At 42.0% G+C, this 26,695-nt stretch overlaps 1 protein-coding gene across 1 annotated transcript in view; it reads right to left on the bottom strand.

The window, feature by feature from the left end:
- The window catches only part of ATP6V1B2 (ATPase H+ transporting V1 subunit B2), a 129,897-nt gene that overhangs the window by 83,175 nt on the left and 20,027 nt on the right, over nt 1-26,695 (bottom strand). Inside the window, exons 2-8 of the mRNA XM_069213455.1 lie at nt 19,884-19,939; nt 18,949-19,047; nt 16,813-16,906; nt 16,531-16,608; nt 14,977-15,116; nt 14,636-14,737; nt 12,854-12,951 (exon numbers count right to left, since the gene is read on the bottom strand). Of these exons, the coding sequence (XP_069069556.1) occupies nt 12,854-12,951; nt 14,636-14,737; nt 14,977-15,116; nt 16,531-16,608; nt 16,813-16,906; nt 18,949-19,047; nt 19,884-19,939 (667 nt within the window). The remainder of the gene's footprint in view (nt 1-12,853; nt 12,952-14,635; nt 14,738-14,976; nt 15,117-16,530; nt 16,609-16,812; nt 16,907-18,948; nt 19,048-19,883; nt 19,940-26,695) is intronic.

Raw genomic sequence — 26,695 nt, forward strand, 5'->3', positions numbered from 1 at the left:
ACAGTCAAGGTTACTCTTAGAGGGTGCTGTGTGTAAGAATGCCATATTCATTTAGTATATATATCACATACAAAAATGTTTTTTCCAGGTGCTTGTTTTATTCTGAAGAAAGGAAGACTTTGTGTAAGATAACACTGCTAACCAACTTATGGTAGGTCAATCAAATTAAAAAAGAACGCTATAAGATTCAGCTCATAGATCATGGACTTCTGTTGGAGACTGACAGGTGGTGATCAAGGATAACTGTCAAACTGAAAACTTCCATTAGCTGAAACTAAGCGCCTGGTTTCGCAAAAGGCACAGAGTCAACAGTTCAGTCACACATATTACGTGATTGTGCAGATGCCTGCTTTCCAGGGACAGAATTGGCTGATTCGTTAGAGTGCATGTTGGTTCCATTTCGTCCCCGTAACTGAAAGACCCAGACTTGGCTCAGCAGTACCACTGGCTCCTTCACAAATCAGACCACAATCAAGAAGCCTGCAGTGAATAGGGCACTGACGATGGTGAACTACTTTCTGGAATGAGCTCAGGTGTGATTGTTAAGCAGCATCAGCCAGCCAGTAATCACCGGCAGGAGTGGGCAGCACAGGGGAGGTCACTTCAGCTCAGATGGAGCTTAGCACCATCAGGCAAAAGGTATAACTTGTCATGCTAAAGTGCACAAGGCTGATTCAGCAATGCTGAATAGGACGAAGAAGCAGGAGAAGACTGCTTGGACAAAGCTTATTTGCCACACCACTTGAACTCGCAAGTTGCTCTGTTCTTCACATTATGGAGGGGACTTTCTCCAATGAACTCTAGTGAATCTTGGGTCGGGCTGAGCAGGAAACACTCTTCTCTGCTTCAGGCAATCGTCAAGCATGTAAGGAGTTTAGTAACAAGGAGTTCAGATGGGCATGAAACAGGGCCGGCACCTGCCTGACAGTCTTCCTCCTCTACTTCAGACAGCAGAAGTGGCAAGTCTCCTTAGATCATATGGTGTATAGCCTACTTTGACAGTGCAGAAAGCCAACGTTTTATGCCTCTGCTCTCCGCTTTTCATTAAAAAGATGTACAGAGCTCTTCAACGTCAAAACTCCAATTAATTTTGCAGTGTCACAAAAACAGTGAAAGTTGGGATCCGGCTGGGTTCAGGCCAACTGAACACTCAAATTCAAAACTGGTTCCAAGATTTTGGAGGGAACTATTCTTTCAAAGTGCATTTCCTGTGGGTGTGGCACAGCTTCATTGCAGGTACCTTCCAAAGTGAGCTGTCACTCAGAGGTTGTTGATTAGTAAGCAGAAAACCTACACCCAAACTGAGGCTTTTGTAGTGCTATTACTTCTCTGGCAGTTCAGATAACATTATTTGGAAGAAGGGCAAACAGCTCACCTCTGTTTAGCCTTGCAATGCTGTACATGCCCTGGACCATAGTCTTAGTCTACATATTGCACCTTTCAGATAATATGGTGACCTCCTGGAAATAGGCTTGGTCCGTGGAAGGTAAACACAAAAGACTGCACATGCTCCGATCAAGAATCGGATCTCATAGTAGAAACATACGGTTGGCTTTACAATAAAATCTGCAGAGAGCATGGAGGACAGAGCAGTGTAGGGGGAACAGGCAAAGAAAAGGGAGACAGACGTGTCAGCTACCACTAAATCCCACAGAGCAATTTACAAGGAAATGTTACTTACTTGCACCTCCAGTTCTGCATCGTAGGAATCCTCACTTAAGTCATAAACATAGAATATTCCCGCCAATGTGCGGAAACCTTGGATGTCTTCTTTTCCATAATAAAGCAGGAAACAAAATATTCACTGGACGTAGGCATTTCAAAGTAAGTGATTTATATGTTACCTACATAATCTAAAGTTTTTCCTCACAGAAGTATCCTGTTCAGGAAACAGCAAAGGCTATGATGTAGCACCTAGCTGAAAAATGTTACCTCCCGAGGTCAGACACACATGCAACCCTACGCTTCAGTAGAAGAAAATGAAGAAAATATTGCCTGCTAGGTTAAAGTACAAAGGCTTAACAATAAATATTGGAGCACTCAAATGAGTTAAGTTGCTGTCATTTCGAAAGATGGTAAAAAAATTAGTCCACAAGTGTATAATCTTTCTGTATATTTTTAATGTACATCAAACAACCCGGTGAAGCCTGAAAGATAGCTGAGAGCTACACGGTAGAAGCTGTATTGTTTCCCCTAGATAGCAGGGTACGTGATATTGTGCAGCACCTATTCTCTTATTACCGTGTGTTATAGCAAATACAAATCCTGTACTGTATTTTATAGGATATGTAGCAAGTGTTGAACCACAGCTACTTGTTTCGTAGGTAAGTGCACTAGGCCAAATAGATCTCACAACTCTTTAAAGGATCTACCACATCTCCCTTCCAGCATGCACTGTAACGCCAGTTTGCCTCACAGCCTGTCCCCCCTCCCCCCCAATTCCATCTTTGTCGAGGCTTTCTTACCAGAGAAATCACTATTTTAAAATTCACTTTGTCTATTAAGTCCCTTCAGCTAATGCACATTTTTACTACATTGTGAGTCATCTTTATTCACAATGCCGTCACTTTTTATGAAGTGTCCTTCCTATGGAATGAAGAAGTCTGCCACAGATCCTCAGTTGGTCCTTGTACTGTGCCTCACTAAACACATTTGGTAAAACCCTGTTTGTTCTGTAGGAAGATGTCAAAAAGAACTCTTAAGGACAGGGAAGAATAACACCAAAGAGGGCAGCAGAGGATTTGCAGGATGAACTGGACAGGGCACATAGGAGGCCCGGTCAGAGAGAGTGAGTCTTCTACTGAACCTTTGCATGCTCCACAAAGGGTTGCCTGAGAGGGGAGATTCAAAGAAAGGAGACAGCAGAAACATTACTGCCACCATTCCCAATACTCCCGAAGGTCACAGACATCGATGAAAGTTGCAGCAATGACATGTTCACTTCTGATGAATAGTTTGACAGCAAGTTTGATGTTGAAGAAGCTCTCTGGCTAACACTTGGACCATCAATGGCGAGGACTTCGTTGAAGACATGATTTTCGATTGACATCACACATCTCTCTTCTACGTTCTCTTCTGAAACACACAGCTGCATGTGTATCTAAGTCAGAGGAGGAAACATTTGGCAGCTAGGGGCTGCAAATGTAGCCTTTTGAGGTTTCCTGAACTGGATACTTCAGGGAGTAAAACTCTTCCAGCTTAACACTATGGAAGAGACACAAACAACTTACTTTGAAATGTCTACTATACTATGGCAAGAATATTAGATGTTTATGACATTAGTGGGGAGTCCTACTATACAGAACCCCAGGGGATAGGCATACCAACCTAGGGATAGCCATCTCCTTTTCTACCCAAGCACTAACATCCAGTGCTTAATTTGTAACAATCAAGTGCCAGGCCAAAAGTATTTCTCAGGAGTCTGCTCACCTGGCACTACCCAGCTCCTGCCACATACCTGTGACTGCAGTACCTACATATATTAAATCAACACTGGTAATTTCTACAAAAAAAAATTTATAGACACAACGCACCACCACGTGGTGGATAAATGTGTGCCGGTGTTTAGAAAAAGGTGCTGGTGCTGAGCACTAGCAAAGACCAACACAAATGAAGCATAAGCATTGCTAGCACAAAAACTTCATACACCCCATGGGGCACAGTCTTAACAGAAAACAGTGATTTACATAGGGAGAGCAGTCAGGCAGTCTACCCACTGCAGAACAGGGGAAAAAGGATATTATGACAACTATTAATCAGCTGCCACCAACCATTAACTTTATCATGGCACAATTATGGTGATGGTAGTCAACCACAATAAAAGTAATTTTGTTTTCGGTGTACCCCACCGGCCAAACAGGATATAGTAGACAATAGCACATAAAACACCTGTCAAGGTACTCATGACAAGAGTTCAGCGCAGGAAAACCAAACAGGTCCGTAAAAATGAGAAAAGAGGAGAAGGATGGCACATGGTTACAATATTATGGTTTTTCAACTGTAAACCACGCAGAGAAGCTATATGAATAACAAACTGCAAAAGGGCAAGTTACTTCTATGTATCCTAATCCTAAAGCATCCAAGGCAGACCCAAAGGACCTCAAGAACTTCTGGCCCATCTCCCTGCCCCTCTTCCCGGGGAAAGTCAGAGAAAATTGTCAACAAACAACTGACCCGTTTCCTAGAGGAGAACAACACTCTAGACCCATCCCAATCCAGATTCCGCAGCAACCACAGTACCGAAACCGCCCTCATCGCCACCACCGATGACATCAGGACCATACTTGACAACGGCGGAGCCGCGGCCCTCATCCTCCTTGGCCTCTCAGCCACATTCAACATCATCTGCCACCACACCCAAAGCACACGCCTCAACGACACAGGAATCCGCGACAGAGCCCTGGGCTGGATCACCTCCTTCCTCACCAGCAGAACTCAGAGAGTCCGCCTTCCTCCATTCTGCTCTGAAGCCACCAAAATGATCTGCGGCGTACCCCAGGGATCGTCCCTCAGCCCGACCCTCTAACCTCTACATGGCTCCGCTTGCTAACATCGCCCGATCTCAAAACTTCAACATTATCTCCTACGCCGATGACACCCAGCTGATCCTCTCCCTCACCAAGGCCAACCTCCATGAAGGAATGAAGGCCATTGCCGAATGGATGAAGAACAGCTGCATGAAAATGAATTCCGACAAGACTGAGGTCCTCATCTTTGGCTCCATCCCCTCCGCATGGGATGACTCCTGGTGGCCTGCGACACTGGGAACCGCACCCACACCCACCTACCACATACACAACCTGGGATTCATCCTGGACTCATCACTATCAATGACCCAGCAAGTCAAGGCCATCTCCTCCTCCTGCTTCAATAACCTCTGCATGCTTTGGAAGATCTACAAATGGATCCCCACTGAAACCAGGAGGACTGTCACCCAAGCCCTCGTAAGCAGCAAATTGGACTGCGGCAATGCCCTCTACACAGGAACCACGGCCAAGCTCCAGAAAGGACTGCAACGCATACAGAACGCATCCGCACACCTCATCCTGGACATCCCCCGCCACTGCCACATCACAAACCACCTGAGAGACTGGCTCCCCGTCGACAAGAGAATCATGTTCAAACTTCTCAACCACGCTGACAAGGCACTGCACAACACAGAACCAGAATACCTCAAGACGGCTCTCCTCCTACACCCCGACCAGACAGCTTCGCTCCGCCAACCTTGCCCTCGCCACCGTCCCACGCATCCACAGAACGACCACCGGTGGCAGATCGTTCTCCCACCTCGCCGCCAAGACATGGAACACACTTCCCACCCACCTGTGTCAGACACAGGACCTACTTACCTTCAGGAGACATCTCGAGACATGGCTTTTAGAGCAGTAGCCTAGCTCCCCCCGCCCAGCGACTTGAGACCCTCACGGGTGGGTAGCGCGCTTTACAATACGCTAATTGATTGATTGATTGACTGAAGGAAACATAGCTCACTTTCAGCTCAGCGAGTGCCATATGCTATTATCAAAGCATGTAACAGTCACTGAGTTATCAGCTGACCGAACACTTGAATTATCAAAGGCTGGAAAATGTCATATTGTCCACATTCACCAGTCAACGATGAGCTATAGGTCGAATATTAAAGAACTATGATTTGTGAGACTTTGATAATCCAGATCTCATTAGCTACTCAGGCAGCACTGAATGAGCCTCATCATTAGCCTTTTGTCTGGAAATTATAATTATTACAAATGGACCCCATCACACTCAGCAAATGTAGGAAATGGTGCACCATAAAAAGAGCTGATGTGTGATTCATTGAATCATATCCCAAATGCCTGACCTACTCTCTGCTAAGGAAAAGACCTATCTACATGTAGACAACCAGCTCAGCCCCCTATAAACTGCAGCTTCTGTGAAGGAACCACAACGTTTCATGAAACTCTACATCAAACAAGTTGTAGGTCAGCTGCGGATGCTCTTTAATCTAGTTAAAAGAAAGTGCCTTCAGCATCCAATTATCCACACACAGATCGATGTGAACCATGAGCCCATAAATAAACCACCTTTACATTTTTTTAAAACTGCTTATTCCCAATGCAAAACCTAAAAATTCCTCTCACCCCCCAAAAAAAAAAAAAAAAAAATGCGTTTCTGCAAGATCAGGATAAGGAATTATGCATCTTACAAGTACATAGAAACCATCCAGTCTCGCAACATATATAGCCTGAACAATCTGCAGCAATGTTATTATTATTTTATTTATTTTACATAAAATGTGTTCAGTAACTCAAATTCAGTCAGGTGTTGCACCCCTCAGCCCCTAATCTCAGGGCAGTAAGTATCTCAGATAGCACAAATGAAGCATGATCAGCATCTGATCTGAAGTAAAAACATACTCAGGTTGTCCAGGTTTAAGGTTAAGGTTGTAGTGTGTTCCCTTGGGCCTTGGCCCTACATGCCTGACTTCCCTTGTTCCCTGAACGTACACCTCTTACTCTTATGTGGTCCCTATGTAGTAATCCTTTGGTGGGTAAACAGTACCTCCACTGGGTTAATTTTCCACAGCTTCTCAGAGGGACTTCATTTAACACACCCTGGTGGTTAAAGAGTGCTTCCAGGGAGAAGGCCTTCTGTCAGTCTCAGGTGCTTCTAAGGGGATATCATATAGTACTGTCTTAGTGGTTTAACCGGGTCTCCAAAAGGCCAGGTCTTTCAACACTAATGGGAAACAAAGTCTGAATGGCCCTAAAAGGTGCAGCTGGTCTCCATCTTGGCAGGGTTTGTGAGGGTTTGGGTGTATTATATGGTACTGCTGTGTGGCCTTACTGTGTAATACACTCGTAAAAACTGTCTTAGGTCCAGTCAGCTCATTTGTAAAACCTTTAGCTCAACTCTGGGTAGCTATGTCTTTGAGCAGCAAGGCTTAAACAAAGAAGATGGTCCGAGGCATTTTACAGTACCAAACAATGAAATAAAAAAAAACAATTAAAGAAACTCAACAACAATTTATAAAAGTCAAGTATATTTGTATGAATTTTTAGAGCACAACATGAGCAAAATCCACTGGAGGGTTCTGGAGATACAGATTTTTAATTCAACCTCAAACAAGCATTGGTAACCGTAAAAAATGTGCAAACTTTTGGAAACCTTGTAAGAGTTGAGTTCCGGCTGGCTTCGGCACCCGAATCAAACTGTGAGAAGGCCTAGGGGGCCATTGAGGACTACCTGGACTGTTACCTGGCCACCAGAGCGTTTTCCAGTCTTGTTTCAAACTTTACAGCACAACTGCCATAGACTTCAATGCGGTGGTCCCGATGCTGCTGATGCAGGAGATGAGGATGCTCAAAGATGTTCTGGGTGCTGCGAGGTCAATAGGGGTGCCTCTGCGATTGTTCCCCCGTTCATGGGTCAGGTGGGGTGACTTGGGCACAGAGATTGGGTCCCTTGAAGTCCTCTTTGAGACAGTAGAAGGCCAGCGGCAGCTGGGCTAAGGATCCCTGAACACTGCAGTCCCATAAGTATACTTAGGTGGAGGCTGGTATCCCTCTTGGGAGGCCAATCTAGACTCAGACAACATTGCAGGGTATGGCTGATTGGCTTGCAATTTTTTGCTGTCGAGGATCGGTCTCTTAATGTGCCCAGCGGCAGTCAGTGGAGGTGCCTCCAAAGTGGCAACTGACTTGCAGAGTTGGACTACTTCAACTTTAATTTCCCTGGTGCTGGTTCCAGGAGATAAGACAACTCACCCTTGGAGTCACTTCTTTGATCTGGCGCTGGTGCACAACTTTTCCTCAAGCCAGGCGCCATAGGACAATCCTCTCTTCGCTAACACAAGGTGCAACAGGTGCAGTCCCGCAGACAGTGCAGCCTCTTTACGTGCAGTCCAGAAGTCAGCAGGGCAGTTCTTCGGTCTAGTTCAGACATGAACTGAGGATCAGGGTGCGATATATCTATATCTATCTATCTATCGATCTACATATATATATATATATATATATATATATATATATATATATATATATATATACATACATACATACATACATACATACATACATATATATATATATACACACACACACACCAAGAAAGTGCCCTGGGGGGTTAAATAGTTGACTAGCCAATGGGCTACAAGGTCCTCTCCATCTTGGTGATGCCTTTCCGGCTATGTGTTGCATCTGGCGATCCCAGGGTGCACTATTCTGCCCAGTATCAAAATGTCAGGACCCTTCCTCCAATGTTAGGAGCTTGGTAGCCCATCCTAGAGGTGTGGCTACCTGTGGGCTACACGCCCCTCCCCCTCAAAAACAAAAAAACAGTTTGGGAACTGGTCCACTCTCTGTCAATGTCTCCAGCCCGTCTACCTCAACAAAGGGCAGCTTCTCAGGAGTGTGATCACAATTTGCCCATCAAAGGCTGCTTTGTCTTTGAAGCTCGCCCTTTGGGCTAACACCCCAAGTGGCTTCATACAAAGGGGAGTAAACACCTTAAGCGTGAGTGTCGTTCACACTACTCCCTAGGAGGGCAGAAAACTGTCAAGTGACTACTGACTGTGTGAGGCCACTAGACCAGCTGAGTCACAGAGCGGCAACTTTCTAAAAGTTGCATTTCTTTAATAGTGATGTTAAATTCAACTTGGGCATCAAGTTGGGTTAAGTGCCACAATTAATTTGATGCATTCTAGTACCCAGCTAGATAGTCCCACTCAGAAGTTAGCAAGGCGGAGGTGACAGCCAGTAATCCTATGTTAGCCAATGGAGCTACTAACTTTTCCACCCGTAAAACGACAGATTTAGGAGCGTTGCTGTTAAGACGCATATAAAAATGTGTGTCCTCCTTAATAATATATAGCTGCTCACATTAGGGCTTGACAGGCTTTCGTTACGGGAGACTTATATAGACTGTTAAGGGAAGTGGGGGCTTTGCCATTAGTTAAAATTGCAAAGTCAAACTAGCAGCATGACCACTGCTCTTTTTTCTCCAAAAAGCCTGTTTCCTTTCAATAATGTACTGAAATAACTGAAAATAGTGCCATTTGGAGTTTTTGGTGTGGTCGAGAAGGACTGCTGGTGTAGGTGTTACACCCCTCTTCCAATGCTACTTATTCTGTGCTGTACAGAATACTGGTGAGGTTGTGGAGGAGGATAAAATAGTTGAAGTCGTTTGGAACATAGAGTCCTTGTTTAATTTAAAATATATATGTTATTAGTGGCAGAACAGGTAAGCAGGGAAAGCAAGGACAAAATAGTAAATAAGTCACCATTCGGCACATCTTGCTGCCCACAAGGTAGGGTGCATAACGTTAAGAGTGTAACAGGTGTGACATTAAATAAAATAAAAATAAATTAGAATAGGACTGTCCTCCTAGTAACTAGGCCCAAACTGATACTGTCACTGGTCAGGAAAAGTCTAAGTATAGATTATTTACTTAAATCTGTAACTTTTGACCCATATTGGCTACAGACTCCATTCAAAGACGTGTTTTTAATAAATATGTAATCTAATGGTGGAGTTGGATGTTTAATAAACTGGAAATGCAACCTTTACAAAATTACCTTTACCCTTCCTTAAGCAGCTGAAGGACAATTTTCAGCAGCTCTCCAGCAACTGTCTAACCAATATGTGGGTTGAACTAGGTGCAAAAACGACTCTCAGAGTAGGTACAATGGCCTGAGAGTGGATTGTCTGCGTTGGGGCCAACAGGAATTGCTGGAAAAGTGGTTAGGCTGGCTATCAGGAACATTTACCACATTGGTTAGGGAATGCTCATGTGTCACCCAACCCACTACCTGGTGCCAAGCATAAAAGTGAAATGGAAGAGGACTGGATCTGCGGTCTGTGACCCGAGTAGCCATGAAGGACTGGACATTCTCCCCTTTTTACCTAGGAGAAAGAAGTGGACTCCCAGGGCCAGTTGGATGACCTGTGTGGCTACAAGGGCAACACTAGCTGCATGAGTTTGTTTTCTTTAAAGTGCCCAGCTGACCAGTGGCAGCTGAACTTGGACTAGACTTTGCGGTTGGCCCCTGCTTGACACTGTGAGCATTTTTTCCCTTTTTTTTTATTTTTTTTATAATTGTATCTTTATTACATTGTTAGGTCAAAGCCTAAAGCAAAGACATCTTGGGGACATTCTGAAAGCTTCCCTGGGAATACATTCTGCCCATTGCTTACTTGCTTACCATTGGCTTTGTGGTATTTAATTCACAGTTGCTTGCTTTTTATTTGCTGACTTCATTTGTTTTAGGCTATTTAATTTGTCTAGGTCCCTCCCATGGAGCATAGCCTGTTCACCATTGTTCCTTGTATTCTTCCACATGTGCTGTTTCTGTATAACAGACCTTTAAATTGTTTTCTAACCTTGTCACATTTGCTCTGCATTCAAAGACAAAGGTCAAATGTCAGGCTCTGTTTTCTGAGGGAGCGTGGTGGTTTACTTTTCTTTCTCTGACTCAAAGCGAGAGGAATTATGTGACAGTCTTGCTAAGTGCCCATGTGAGAGGACAGGCTGGAGGACGTTATTGTTTCTACCACAGAACAATATTCAAACGTGGCATGTTTCAGAAAATACGAGAATTAGAAAGCACAAATGAAGTACTTTTTTTTTTTTTTTAAGAATTCTGAATTGTGGAGGAAACAAATATTTTTGTATGAACAAAATAAATCAACTCTATGATTCTGCACAAAACTCTAGGTTACTCCACTCTATGGCACTTTACACCACTCCAAGCTACGCCGATCTACGTCCCTCCAGTTTAATCCAATCTATGCCACAACACTCTCTGCCCCTCTACTCAACTCTATACGCCACTTTCCTCTAAGCCACAAATGTTTAGCCCTGCTGAACAGCAGCCATGTCGGTGTACAACATTGCTAAAAAACATTGGCAAAGCCAATAGCTCTTGCATAGGTGAGATCTACTGGCTTTGCCAATACTTGTTTCCATCAAAAAGACAATACACAAGGACATGGCATTACCAATACAAGTCTAAAACAAAATATATTCTATTACAGAGACAGACACAATCAACAAGGATAGCAACACCTACTTCAAAAAGAGAAACACACTCTCCCCCTAAGTTGTAGCTCACAATATCCATAGGTTAATATTAATAAAAATACACCCACTTCTATGGACTACGTCTTTAGTCGGAAAAACATCTTTACTCTGAATTTGGACTATCCTAAGCTCCTAAATAGGCAGACCCTGTGCTCTACAGCATATGGAGAAGTCCAGTCTGATTGGCCCCTGTGCACTGAACCTACCTGGGGTTTCAATGTTGCTTCAAATTTTATCAATGATCTCCAATGCCATTAAGTGAAACAAAGGGGTGCCTTCTTTTTCTACTGGAGTGCAATTGCCAACATGACTGTCCACAGACACCGAGACATTATTTACCCATCTGTCATCCACACACAGACCTGTGAAAAATCTAAAAGCTTAGAGCAGCCATTCACTCATGCGCATTGCTAAATTTCCAACCACATCCTCTCCAAAATTCACGACTTGCCGTGGAGTACATCTTATATATTTTAGAGGGAGTGTAATACCATCTGCAAAGGAACGTGTAGTGGACTCACAAAGCATATAAATCAACGTCCCTCCACAACACTTCCCATTCCCTGGAAGCAATTTCTCTTTCTGTGTTTCTTTCAAACTTATTTTTGCATGTTCATAGTGAGGACTATGGCGGGGGTACTATCGGACTTCAAAACTGTTTGGACACAATACCCCCGGAAGTAGTAAAGATAAAAATGCCTTAAGCGTGTCCTCATGAGTAACAATATCTTTCATTAAAAGGTGGTGCATCCAATATCTGAGTGGAGAACATGTCAATCTTACCGGATCCCCAAATCGAAATACAAGCTCACACGAGACGCGCAATTTAATTTGAGGCTACATTCGCTTCTTGTGCCATCTGTCTCGGGGACTCAATGTTTGACTGAGTGGAAAGCTGCAATTGGCCCTGATTGTAGAATTTGCGGCCCAGGACAAGATTGTGTCATATAGGCCAGTCGACCCATTTGAAAGCTTTCTCAGCATCAAGCAAGAATTCTTATTTACTGAAGCTCATACAACTGGTCCTTAAGATGAAGAATAGTGATACTAGCCCTTATGACAACTATTGCTTTGAACTGCCCTCCAGTTGTTGCAATTCTCCTTAGAAGAGCTGGGGAAATGTATACTTTATACAATGGGTTCATCTCTTTCAGATCAGCTTCTAAGTATTGCATTTCTAGCTGGCTCACTTTTCTAAGGTGGGTCATCAAAGCTATCAATTTACCTTGTAATACTGCTTAAAATGCATTCAAGACATAGAATATGGGCATGTGTGACTACTTAAGCCAAAATATTATTTGATATGGGCCTCTGCTTCTTTCCCCAAGAATGGGATCCCTTCGTAGGGATAGATGAAGATATCAACACTCGTCTTCACTTTGTCTCTGACCTTTATTATTCATCAGTGAAATCTGTGTGATCTGAAATTGTTATCAGTCATATACTAGTCTTTTGGACTAGAGGTACTAGGGCACTGCTTCCTATAATGTAACCAATCCTAGAATATGCTCTGAAAATATAGGAAAAATAGGTGTATTCCCATGCATTCATTTTCTGTTCACTCCATATAGCTGTCAAACCTATAGAATTCAGGATATTCTCATGTTTTTGTTAAAAGAATTAGTTGCTGACATTCATTTATTCAGTCTACTACATTCCCCATTCCACACTGTGTTGAAGACACCTGGGATTATAATCTCTCCTTTGGCATAGTCTACAAATTGTAATATGCCAACATATCTCTTGCTTTCTTGCAGACCCTTTGGGACCATCCTGTAGGTACATGATACTTACGTTGGGTCATTAGCCAAGTTCAGGAAGAGGCACACATTGTCCATGGACCCATTTTCCTCAAAATCAGACTTGAAAAAACGAGCAGTCTCCATATTCACCTGCAAGCAAACACACGTTAGAACCTCATTATGCATCTTGTGTGGATGATGAAAGAAAACCATATTCTAAGTAGTATTACAGTCACCAGCATATGGTGCATCAATTCATTCCACTATTGCAAACTTTTCTATTCGCTAATTAACACCCGTATTTAAAAGACTTTAGTGATTACAGTTGCAATATAGTTGTGTTGCAGCAAAATAAAAATAAGCTCATCAGCTTTTCACAAGTCTATACAAGTCTTATTTTTTCCTCGATAGCAGAAAATATTTATCATAAATTTGTTTATTATTTTACACAAGACAAACACACAAAATCTATAATACAACACTCCAGTCCGAATATCCTCCAGTACCTGTCCCCTTTGCACACAAATATTCCAAACTCAGCCATGTGCCCGTAGGTTGCCTTTGGCTCTGCAGTATCTCTTCCCATCCCCAAACGGGCAGGCTTGTGTCTATTGCGATTTCTGCCGAGACCAGTCAGTCATGTTTTACCTTGTGTCCACCATCATGTCATTCCTCTTCTCTGCCTTTACCGGATCCGCTATAGGCTCGCTGAGCCACAGCTACCTAGATTCTTTTGAATATCTGTGGACAGCCCCACCTTTTGCATATCTCCTTCTCCACCAGTTTAATGTCTTCTATCCCTGCCTCCCAGTCGTGCCACAGCATAGGGGGGGTGGGGGGGGTGGGGGGGAGAGACTTTGCCCCTCTTGGCCACCATGCAGCCCATGGTCACTAGGTCTGAGGGGCCCCATATTCCCAACAGCTCAAGTCTAGGCTGCAGTTTCAGGGGCATCCCCATGGCCTCTTCCAATGACCCTCTAACCGCCTCCCCAAAGGAGCTCAGCTTGGGGCAGCTCCATAACGTGTGCATGAACGTTCCCTCTAACCCACAGCCTCTGAGGCAGAGTGCATTCTCTGTTATGCAATGATGTTCTATTAAAATATTCCCTGTGGACTCTTAAGATGAATCAGTCAACAGCTTGTCTTTTTTGCAACCTCTGAAGGAAAACCTAGAGCCGTCAGCTAGTTCTCCTCATCTATTTCTCCCAGATCCTGTTCCCATCTTCCATGTAGTCATGTGAGAAGGTCCTGCGTGTACCTCATTATAGTGCCATGTCATTGAGATGAGTTTGCTGCTGATACTTCCATCCAGCAGTCCCCCTTTCAAAGGGGAGTCCTTTTGGGTTTCCTCATCTTGGGGCACACAGTTCTGGAGTGTATGGCGCAGCTCGCCATATTGTAGCCATTGTGACTCTGACATCTGGTATTCTTTCCTCAGAAAGGCAAACGGGACCACTTTGTTGGCGTCCCAGATGTCTGCCAGAGAGGAAAGACCAATATTATCCCAGCCCGGGATGCCACTCAGTGCTGCAACTGGCATCAGTCTGGTCTCTTCCCATAATTGTGTTTTGGTGTCAGCCTCTCATCCCATCCCATCTCTCATCAGTCTCCTCCAAATATCAACTACTGTCCTAGCTGCTGCCTCCACACTCTCCCTAGAATCCAGTTTGTAAAGTCAATATCTGGATCAGTACCCTGGGGAGGACACCTTTTAAAATAAATATGAAAAAGCTAAAATATACAACTGGTGCAATTTAAAATAGATTTCAATTACTAACAGACTATGAATAACATGCAAAGCCACTTCCCCAAAACAGAATATTATTATACTTACACCCATTGCGGCAAAGACGATAGCAAAGTTGTCTTCACTATAATCCATAACATCCTTAGATTTTTTAACCAGCCCTGCCTGACGGCAGATCTGAGCAGCAATCTAAATGAAGATCATAAAAATTTGTAATACTAAAAGCAGAGAAACGTAGAAGGACCAAAGTCCTCATTTGCAAGTTTAATTCATCATCACTTTTAGCATAATAGGGGGAATATAAATCCCCAGCGAGACAACAGGTGGGAGCTAACTCTTATTTCTGACCCCGTCAATGCAATCTTAAAAACAGCAGAAAATCAATTAAATTTCTACAGATCACTGTAATTCAGTACAGCAGTACTCACTTCATTATGAGGTAAACCAGCAGCAGAGAAGATGGGTATTTTCTGACCTCGAGCAATGCTGTTCATTCCATCAATAGCAGAAATGCCAGTCTGAATCATTTCTTCAGGGTAAATTCGACACTGAGGGTTGATTGGTTGGCCTAGTTAAGTGTAAAAATAAAACAAAATTAAAAAAAAAGAAAGTATTTATAACCACATTCGGTATGACCACTACAGGGGGGCCCCTATAAACCAAAGCCATTATTGACAAAAAGAGCAATAAAGCAGGGAATTAGTACAAAGAACACCATGGACTACAGCAGGGTAAATGCCCAGGAGCCAATTCAAGGAAGATCCATATTGTGTGCTGGAGAGAGGAGACAGAACTGGGTACTATGTTTTACTTGTAAAGGTTCCAGGAAAAAATCTCATAGGAGATTGCTTAAATTGTTCAAAATAGACATGGAGCAGTGTTGTGGCACAAATTTCACATCGCCTTAACCATGGGTAGCTTGCTTATATTGACTTAGATTCTAGCTGGTAACTCAGGGACAGCGGTAAAAAGTAGGGAGCATACCTTAATGTCAACACTCTCTCGTTAAGTCAGATAAGGTAGAACAAGAATCATCATTAACATCAGGGATTTTAAAAGATCGTGAAATTCATCATACCGGACAACGCTTCTCATTAAGAGTTTGGCGGTCCAACAACGGGACCGGCGAACTCGCAAGGAGGATGTATTACAATGTTCCCGCTGGGTTACCCAGAGTAAACACTGCAAAGTGCGTTCCCACCAGTCAGTCCGATGGGAACAGTGCTACGATATAGCACTCGGCTCCCTTAAGGGAGCTGAATGACATATCGCAGCACGAAGGGAGCCGTCCAGCAGCCTCGGAATGCACACTGCCTGAAAAACAAACAGTGTCCATTCCGAAAGTGCTGGGCAGGTGGCCCCTGCACTGCCTATGCCACGGCAGTGCTGAGACCCACCCTATGGCCCCCTGTACTTGTTCTCCGCCAGCCTTTTCATGGTGGGGAAACCACCATGAAAAGGCTGGAGAAGAACAAGGTTGTAAACAGTCGGGCAGAGCAGAGGTTCAGCGCCGCCCTGACTGACTACAATCAAGACGGCCGTGGTCCCCTGGAGGTTCTGCCCGCCAGGGTCTTAATTGGAGGTCAGACTGCCGATATTGCGGCGGTCCAACCATCAACCTGAGTGTGGTGGTCTTCTGACCACCACACTCGTAATGAGGCCCAACTATTGCTCAACTAGACATATTTTTGAGCATCATGCAAGGAACTGTGTACAAGACTTTTCATGCAGTTTGTAGAAAATAAACTAACGGATAATCAGTAAGGACGATCAGGTAAACAAGGCTATTTAATGCCCATAAAATTAAATTGAATTATTGAAAATACATGAAAAAAATAAAAAAAAACAATCAAAATAATTGCAAAAAAATAAATAGAAAATAACATAAAAAAAGGTAGAACCCTTACCAGGACTGTTTCCTAGTGTTTCTAGTGGCAATGCTCTTAACGGAGCAGTCAGATTAACTATGAAAACAACATTACCCATGATATCCAGATAATCTTCTGCTAGGACAGACGGGCCTTTGTCAATTGGCTTTCCGGATCCGTTAAAAACACGACCTTGAAAATGAACACAAAAAGAGTAGACTAACTCAACGGAAGACTGGAAAAATACAAAGTTGGAAAAAGAGGTCATACCAGTATATAAAGCACTGGTCTTTAATGCAATTAAGCTGTAGAAACCACCATGCTCATCACCACTAGTTTGAAAGAAAAAAATAAATAAAACAGTACAGTTAACTACAAAATGCTGAAGACACATACCCAGCATGTCCTCGGATACTGGGGTTCGGAGAATGTCGCCTGTGAACTCGCATGCTGTCTTCCTAGCATCAATACCAGACGTACCTTCAAATACCTGTAAATTCACCAATACACATCACTAGTAGAAGAAAGGTTTACCGGCAATTCTGTTCAGACATATGAAGTCATGAATATATGTCCAAAGCAATTAGATTACTTCTAAGGACAATAAAAATGTAACATCCGAATCATAATTATTAATTATTACATTTATTTCTCCACGAAAGATCTAGGTTTCAATTGGAATTTTTAGGTTTCCTCCCTGAAAGGTTATCAGCAATTGTGTGCCAATAGTTACATCAACAACCTTCATGGTAGGCAGACGTCAGACATGATAATTTTAGTGGAGAATTAATAGAAGAAACAATATGTCTTACACTAGGTGTCGCTCAGACTTAAGGGCGAGATGCTCTGTGTGACAGCCCTAGAAAAGTAGGGCCTGCTCCGAGCAAGAACATGGTGAATAGAGCTGTATGTAGTGCTTTGTTCTAACAAAACGGAGTTCAAAAATTATATTCAGAGAAAAGGTACACTATTTCCAACAAGTGGGTTCAATGTTTTCAATATACAATGAATTTTTTTTTTCCCACATCAATCTTAAGAGATGGGTCAGACTGCAATTGATTAAAAATCTAATAAACTAAGGGCATAAATGCTTTGTTGGTTTAAGAACCTGTTGCAAATGTCTTAACGTAGGATGTACTGGCACAGCCACTAGGTCTGATGTTGCTTTCCCATGGATTGTTTAGTCAAAGCTTTTGTAAAACTTTGTTGGGGGAACCGCTGGGACTTTAACAATATGAAAAAAAAAAAAAAAAAAAATCTGCTAAAAAGCAACAACATTTTTGGTCTCAAAAAGTATATATTGATATAGTGGTGTCTGGCACTGAAAGAAACTACTTAGTGTGTGGACATGCACCTTATGAAAGATTCTATCACTCACAGCAAAGTTAGCCGGTGGTTGAAGTGGGCTGGCCCTTTGGCCCCTACTCTATGCTTTTTTGAGTGGAAGAAAATGTGAAAAACATAACAGGCCAATGGATGAGGAGGGCAGGATGAAAACTATCTTTATTTGAATATATTATACTTATTATTTTAGTAAAATCAAAAGGTCAAGGTTAATACCAGATCTAAAATTAAAATCGGTCAAAGAGGAAACAAAAATAAATTAATTAAAATGTTAACAAAATAGATATTAAAAGTGTTCCACCACTCAGTATTAATCATTCATCAGGGATAAAACCCTTTTAATTTGTACCTCTGCCGGGAAACACTGAGTGCTCCCAAGTGGGTGGTCTGCTTCCAACACTTTCCCTACACTTATATACCACTCCTTCCTATTTGCAGATGCGACCAAACTCCCTTCTGGAGCAAAAAATACATGTTCCTTTATTGATTAACGACACAAGGTTGGGCAACAACAACTCCGCAATCCATTTGACTTTTGTTCATGGAATTTCTCTATTGTTTTTAATTCTATAATAAGAAAGGAGTAGGGGGGACAGTCTTCAAATAAACACATAGACTTGTCAGTTAGAATGAGGTGGCAAAAGTATAGAAATTTAAATCAGAAGGAAACGGGAGTGAAGCAGGAAAGCATTACGATTTGCCTCACATGTACAATCAGTTGTAACACACTGATAGCATTTCTGAAATCATAACACATTTTAATCATGCTCTGCTAAAAGGAAAACTCGACTAATCAAAGCCTGGCTTCCTAGGCATTGTATAGGCTCATGCTTGACACTGAATAGACCCTGCAGCTGCACATAATCTCAGGATCAAGCATAGCATTGAATGACTTGTGTATGACGATCGGAGTCATGCTTCAGTGAGTGATGTACCTCACTTTTTAACATTGGTCCATCGTAAAGTCCCTATGTTCATCCAATCTGGTATAAACAAAGAAAGTTTATAAAAAGAAATAACCAATAAAGCACTCTCTTTCTGTCCCTTTAACAGAGGGGCCCCTATGATATATTTCAGGAGTATAGAAAAAAGAAGGATGGAAGTAATGGAAAGTCTCTAGTCAGAAGGCACATGAATGTAAAAAGGATATGGTATATGAGTAACTATTGAAAATATGTGTTGTCTTACCTGGACCACTGCTTTTGAGCCGCTGACCTCCAGGACTTGTCCACTCCTCCTTGTACCATCAGGAAGTGTTAAATGAACAATCTCTGCATATTTGGGGAACTGAATAAGTGGATGGAGGAAAAGAATAACAAGGCCTCTGAATAAATGAAGAAAGACCAATGCATACAAGAACAGAGTCAAGTTCGTCAGAAACTCGTCCTTCCAGGGACTATGAAAAGCTGAGAGTAATTTAAGTGAAGATATTGGTTTATCGAATTCTAACTCATTGAGACGGTAAAACTTAGGAAGAAAAAAAGAACTACAACTCATTACACCAAGGTGACCGCAGAACCGATGTAAGGGTAGATGAATTTTAAAATTATTCAACTCAGTGAAGCCACAGTACATAAATGTAAAACTTTCAGATAAATGCCTCTCTGCTTTACCCACTCAGCAAAGTTTAAACCGGGCATTATTTTCATGTGTGGTAAAAATCTCACATTCTTAAATTAAAACATGCACGTGGACTAAACAGGAAAAAAACGTTAACCTTTTTATTTTTATCAATCACTACCCTAAAAAGACAGCATCTTCTAAAGGAAGGGAACCCAGAATATCACTTAACTATTCAAGAATAACATTAAAACAGGAGAAAATAATTTGTCTAGATTTGTCTTATAATTTAATAATTAATGAGGATAACCAATTGATGCTGCATTTGTACTCCTAGGTGGTGTTTAAAAAGCAAGGGGCTAATGTGCTTGTGATCCTAAAGAGTGAACTGGTATGAATGAAAAAATGTTTATCCACACCAGAGACTAGGAAAACTGTACATCTAGGATTGAGTGTGCGTTTGGAAGCAAATATGATGGCCAGGCATTCAAGTAGCTTAATTCTCTAAAAAAACAAATTTGAATTTCTTAAGTCTGCGTTTCAAACAAAAAATTTCAACGTACCTTCACTTGATCCAAGATTACCAGAGGACCATTGACACCGGACACTGTCTTGTAAGCTAAAATAGGAGATGGGAAGTTGAAAATTTCATCATACATAAAACAGTTCCTGATGTATCAACATTAGAAAAGTTCCCTGGGAAATCATTCAGGATAATCTTGAAAGCTAAAGTGCCAAATGACAAATTAATGGTACACACAAAACCCTTAAAGAGGAGGTTCTTCAATCAGATACCAATTGAGGAGACTGGAGGCCAACTAATTCATTTGCAGGGAAAAGCATGATCTACACTTAGGAAACACAGAACAGGACCTTGGTGCTTCATACAAATGTAATGATATTTCAGACACCTAAGTAAAAGGAAGTAAGTGTAAAAGGAACTTGCATTGGCCATCTGAAGTGATAGCTTGCATGTTTTGTTAATGTTTATACTTGATGTTTTCTAAGCTCTTTCATTTGAACATAAAAAGGAAGAAGGGGAGAAAAAGGAATTATCAAAACATGAGTCAGGATAAAGCTTCCCTGCTGTGTACAGAGGTGTGAAGACAACAGTCTCTTTTTTAGGCTGAACACCTTCACTTTGCTCATATTTTAAACCAAAACAGACAAGATCTGTTTTGGATAAGATTTGGTAGTTAATTTTTCACTTCAAAGTGGAAGAATTAAAAAGAACATTAAATCTAAAAACAAAAACGGACACGTCCATGCTTCTTTTAATAGTATTTTTTTTTAAAGCAGCACTTGCTGAAACAGAACATTTTATTAAATTATGGAATATTAGGCATAAACAAGTATTGTCAGGTGAAAAAAAAAAATCCAGAAAAAAAACGTACTAAATCCAAGTATCTTCTTCTAAAAATAATGATGTTGTTATGGAAATTATGATAATTTCTAAGGCTTATACAGTTGTTTCACTCAGTGCAAGAACCTTACCAGATTTTCAGGATTACCGGTGACTATGCAAAGCGTACAATTCATTTACTCAACCTTATAAGTATTCCAGAAATCTGGCATGACGTTGGACTCTACCAGACAACATTTGATGCCTCTGAATGTATATAAACAGTAAAATAGTTTTCAAAAACTGTAAACTGGGACTGAAGAAATCCCAAATTATTCATATTCCATAAAATAGCGTTCAATGGTAACCAATAAAGGTGGCCATTGCTTTAAAACGTTCCTGCATAACAAGGGGTCAGATTGCAAAAAACATTCTATTTGGTGGAAACAATGGGTGTTTCATACGACAAGATAAGATATTACAACCCCTATTTTCAAGGTACTCAGCACTTGCTAAGTTCATTAAGGATGCCTAAGCATTTACATGGTCACTCAACAGAGCATATAGCTTTGGTGTCTACAGAGTATATCTAGAGTCTACCACGAACACTGTGGAGAATAGCTATTGGTCCTCAAAGAAGAATATGGTAAGCCTGTAGATTAGTGACAGCTGTGATTCTAAAAAGGAAGGACCCCTGGGAGAGGAGTAAAACCATTCAGACTCTGACTGTACTCTATTACTTCAACTCATGTGGATGTAATGAATTATAAAAATGGGCTTCTGATTGATGTGTATGACGAATGCGCAGGATGAATGGGTCATCAGAAAGTACGAATTACATGCACACAATATGGTGGATTCCTGGGCAGGGAATAGCCATTCTAAGTTCTGACTTCTCTGGATGCGGACTGGGCCTTGGAGAACCTCTTAGCAGTTTCACCCATTTGGATTTAGATTGCAATATATATCCTGCTCTGAACACTGACTGAACATAAAAAGAAAGAACGCATCAGAGCGCACCATGGTGCAGATCTACTTTCAGATTTGCCATAGACAGTTGCCACTGTTCATTGTGCGTGATTTTTTGAAGACCAAATCAGCATAAAGACGGCATATGTGAAACCTTTCCCTACGTGTTTATTTAGGTTTTTTGTTAAGCACAAGAAACCATCAAATAATGGAGTGAGTGCTTTGGTGGGGAGCAGCCAATCAGCTTCAGACAGAAGTGACAACAGCACCACGTTTAGATGGGACCCCAAAGATAATAAAACCTTGAGGCGAATGAAGCCCGTGAAGATAGTGATCTGGTCCGAGGGGCCTATAAAGGTAGAGGTATGTATCCACACAAAGAGGGTGAAAAGAGGACCAGTTGCCCGAATGCCTCAGTGAAAAGAAGGGCTTTTAAAGATATTTTGAATTTTGGGCAGACACATTTGAATCTCAAGGAAGGGAGTTCCATAAGGGCGAGCACATGTAGTGAAAGGAATGGCAATGAACCTAAGGTTTTTGCGTGGTTGATATAGGCCTGAAATGATTTTCAAGAAGTTTGGTGTGCGGCCATTGAGAGACTTGTGTACAAGGCAAAGTGTTTTGATGATTGTTCGCTCTTTTTATTTTTTTACAGGATGGTACTTGAGTGACTTCACAGCTTCGGCGATGTGTTGATGATGAGGATTCAAGTTAAACTGCAGGCAAGGTGCAAAGTTTGAACTACATGGAATTTGGGAGGGAAGAGGTGGGTAGAGTATGTGTCTACGTTGTTGCATTAGTCTAGGTGAGAAATGATTGTGGCAAACATGAAGGTGATTTAGTTCAAATAAAAGAGAATCTGTAGAACAACTTTTAAAAGATGAAAGTGATGTAAAACTATCTTAGCAGCAAGGTTTATCTGACGGGTGAAAAAGAGATCACTGACAAAAGAGTAACCCAATATTAAACGCTGGGTCCACCAGTGTTGGATGGGGACACAGGAGGTCAGTTTTTCTATTTTCTAAGGCCAGGGTAGAGGGATTCAGACTGTGCTGACTGGACCCAAGAGAAGGTTTTCAGTTTTGCCACCACTGAGGCGAAGCATCCATCTGGGTACATGAGAACAGGAAAGAGCCAGTTTAGAAAGCTGGATGGATTCTTTATCAACCTTGAGGTGAAAGAGTGCAGCCCACGCGTATGTGATGCCCTAACTTGTAAGAGATTTTGGTGGCAGAGACAGGAGCCATGTAAGCACTGAACAACAGAGGGGACACTACAGAGTTGAAATGTCCCCCTTGTGATGTTGGGTTTATTGGAGGGAAAAGGAACTATCTTCACCTGATTGTCTGCAGTCTTGTAAGAGAGAAGTGAGCCATGCCAGAGTTGACCCGCCAGTGGTAGCCAATGCAGACAGCATTTTACTGATCATCTTGTGTACAAGGATTACACAAATGCTGCTGAGAGATGTAGCAGGATGAGTGAGCAGAAACAGCCCTGGTAACAAAACTTAAGGTGTTCTTCCTTGATGTTTAGCAGTGACGTCTCTCCCCTCAATGGTCTGATGCCTGATAGGATGTTGCTTAACATATGGGTAGTTTCAAGGTGGGCACTATTTGGTGAGCGATTACAGTTTCAAGTGCCTTGGCAATGCAGAGAAAACTGAAGATGGGTCTGTAGTTTGCTAGGTTATCCAAACTTACGCTGTGAGTGTTGGAAGGATTGGAAAGTGGGATGAGTGTCAGAGGCCATGTGATTTTGAATATTAGCCATCCTATTTGTCAAGACACAAACATTTGTTGCAGAGATCTGAGGAAGGGACAGTTCACAAGGAAGAGTATTTGTTGGAGAACGCCTCTAAATATGGACAAGTTCTTTGGTGTAGTTGGTGCATTCAGGGATCTGGGATTGGCAATAAGCTCTCTTTGATGTGGAACAGGCAGATGTGTAGCCTCTGGAATGGAAGTGACAGGCCATACTATCATCTGGAAGGTTGTATTTGATCTATCGTTTTTCAAGCACACTGCCTTGATGTTTCATCCTACTGTCTAACGCATGTTGTTCAGACAGCAGCATTGGAAGCTTGATACTGATGTAGAATTGGATTAGGAAATGATCAGCCCAAGGGAATTTCTAGATATCAAAGAGCTACAGCTCCAACATTAAGGTGCACTACAGGTCCAGACAATGGCCACATTCACAGGTTTGTTGGTAGACAATTTGAGAGAAACTAAGGAACTCAACATCAATGAAGAGGTTATGGGTGTAAGTGTTGGATGGAAAAACTGCCCTGAAGTTCAGAGCACCCAAAATAAAAGCTTTATCTACGAAACAGAGGACAAACCAGAAGAGGTTAAGATGGTCAGAGTGGAAGGGGTGGGAGTCTCTCTTATGTAGGTGACAGATTTCTGCACAGACAAGTGAAGTGATAGGTCATGCACAGGAGGTACTTAAAGAATGTGCATGTGAATGAGCTCATTAAAAGCAAAGGAATCAAGATGGATCAATGCTACATGAACACCTCTTAATTGTGTTTTTCGTTATGTTATAGTTGGTGGTAGGAGGCTGGCTATTGATGGGACAAGTAATTCTTGAACATGGTCTCAGTTATACCTAGGAAACAGAGGCCACTGGTTAAGGTGAGATTGTGTACGTTACAGACATTCTTAACTTCAGATCATGAATTGATGAGTTCACGCACTAATGTACTGGTGTGAAAGGAGAAGCTACTGAGTCACTGACAGCATAAATGGGAGAAGGAGCACAATACTGGGGGTCAAGGGAGTAGCACTTGGGGTTTTGATGTCATGTGGGCTGCTGAGGTGAAGAACTCATATGGGAGAGGTCTCTAAATAGTTATTTGAGCTTCTTAAAGTTTTGAAAATTCAGACAGAGTTGAAGTCAGACAGGATAAGAGTCTTTCTGCTGTTATCAATATGGAGAGTGAGTATGGGGTTGTGAGTTTCTACCTGACCAGTACTGTGGACCATTAGGCAGTCGGGTAATTTTGAGAAAAGGTCTTGTTCCAAGATGGGATATTAGGGGTACCAAACAAGAGGTCACTAGTGATGTCTATTCGCAGTGGGTGAGTTACATGCTCACTATTAGGGTCAGGTGTGGGAAAGAAGCAGGTTTATTATTAATTTCCTTTTGCTCGGTTTGAAATTCTGTATGCCTCAAAGGCTTCCTCCAAAGCATAGAGCCGAAGATGCTGAGGTGTGCAATTGAAGTGTCCAGGAAGACCATGAAAGGTAGAATAGTGGTAGTTTGAGTAATGGGCTGGCTGAAGCCTAGCCGACACAGCCATTGGGTATGGGAGGGTGTATAAGTGCAGGAATATGGAAATCCTATCACTAGACACCCATGACATACTGTCTGGAGTCAAGGACAACAAGTGTAATGTTCATTTTGTCCACTAGACAACTAAGCCAAAACCCTTACAGCGCAGACCATTCGACTTTCAGTTCACAGTATCACAATCTGGATCTATAAAAGATTGTTTGCCACTAAGGCAAGGACCATTCCTTATATCTAACTTGTTCAAACATGTTTATAAGATTCAACAAGCCAAAGCTTTATTATTAAAGAAAGCACTCCAAAGAATTATAGTGAACTGTGAGCTGAGATTCCATTACTGGCAGTGGTTCAAAACGTGCAAACATCTTTACACAATTTAACAATTTGCAGTCATTTATAATGTTCTCAGAGTGCTTACTGATTACATGCAAAAGCAAGAAAGTAGGATTGGTAATTATTGAGCAGATTCTTGAACACAGTCTGAGTAGATTCTTGAACACAGTCACAAAAGTACACCTGCAGATTTGTCCTTGCATCTCTGCAGATTTAGAACTATCAGTATTTTACAACAGCCTGACAAAGAAGGCCTGGAACCTACTCCTAACATTGTTTTGTGAGTTCAATTTTCACACCAGCAAATATAAACATATTTGCACAAGCGAATGTCCACTGAGCAGTGGTCTGTGGTGGTAGTTAAAATGGTACCAATGCCAGAGTGACAGCTGAAAGGTAGTTAGTATAGCAAATTAAGACACAGTTTACCTGACAAACAGAGGAAATGGCTGGGTAACTGCTGAGTGGCATGTTCGTGAGATGCCAGGACAGTATGTCATGCTACAAATGTGCAATAATGAAAGGTGACAGCACTAGTGGAGATCAAGAGCGTGTTAGTATATTATGGTCTTAGATGACCATAGTTTTGGTTTGGTAGAGAGTGAGAAGTGTGATTCGTTCAAATTTGAAGCCTGAGGCAAGGCCCTGCATTTTACTAATTTATCTTTATCCTGGTGAGGTGGTGGTCCCCATATTTATAAAGGATCAGCCGGAGGAGGTGGTAGTCCTCTGGGCTTGTGAAAGCCCTTGGAGGGCCCCCCGTGAGCCCCCCTCCTTTTTTTGCCCCATAGTGTCCCTCGGACCAGGCCACCCCAGGAGCCACAGAATTTGTAATAGCGTGAAAGTGTTTATTTTTATTTTTTTTAAACAAATTCACAGCGATATTTGCAAACCTTGCTGTGAATTAAAAAAAGAAACATTTTTTGCTGAGGGGTGCAAGGGGTACTCTGCACCAAGGCTAGTGGGTTAGGATTCACATACCCTGCCCCCTTTTCTTTTTTTCCCATTTGTATTTGAGACTCGACTGAAACAGAGACTCAAAATGGCTGCCAACACTTCCTGGTCGAAGTTTTGACAGCCAATCAGATCTTTTCATGAGATTGGCAGTATTTGTGAAGTCATTGCGACCCTATATATACACACTCATTTGGATTTCCTTTAATTTCTCTTAAACTACTGAATGTATTTACACAACTTAAAAAGGGGTGATCAGCAGACCAAAAGCTACCTTTTTGCCAAATTTGATATAATTTCATACAGCGGTTAAGGCTGAGGGTGTGTCTAAGGAGTCTACGGGAATTAACATTGAAAACACATTTTTTTTAACCCCCTCCCCCTTTTTCTCAGTCCCCACTTGACGTATCACCCCAAAACTTTCAATGCACAGCAAGATCCTTGGGCACACTTTTTTAAGGAAAATTTTGTGAAGATTCATCA

This window comes from Pleurodeles waltl, chromosome 11 (assembly GCF_031143425.1).
Source record: "Pleurodeles waltl isolate 20211129_DDA chromosome 11, aPleWal1.hap1.20221129, whole genome shotgun sequence".
Taxonomy (NCBI): domain Eukaryota; kingdom Metazoa; phylum Chordata; class Amphibia; order Caudata; family Salamandridae; genus Pleurodeles; species Pleurodeles waltl.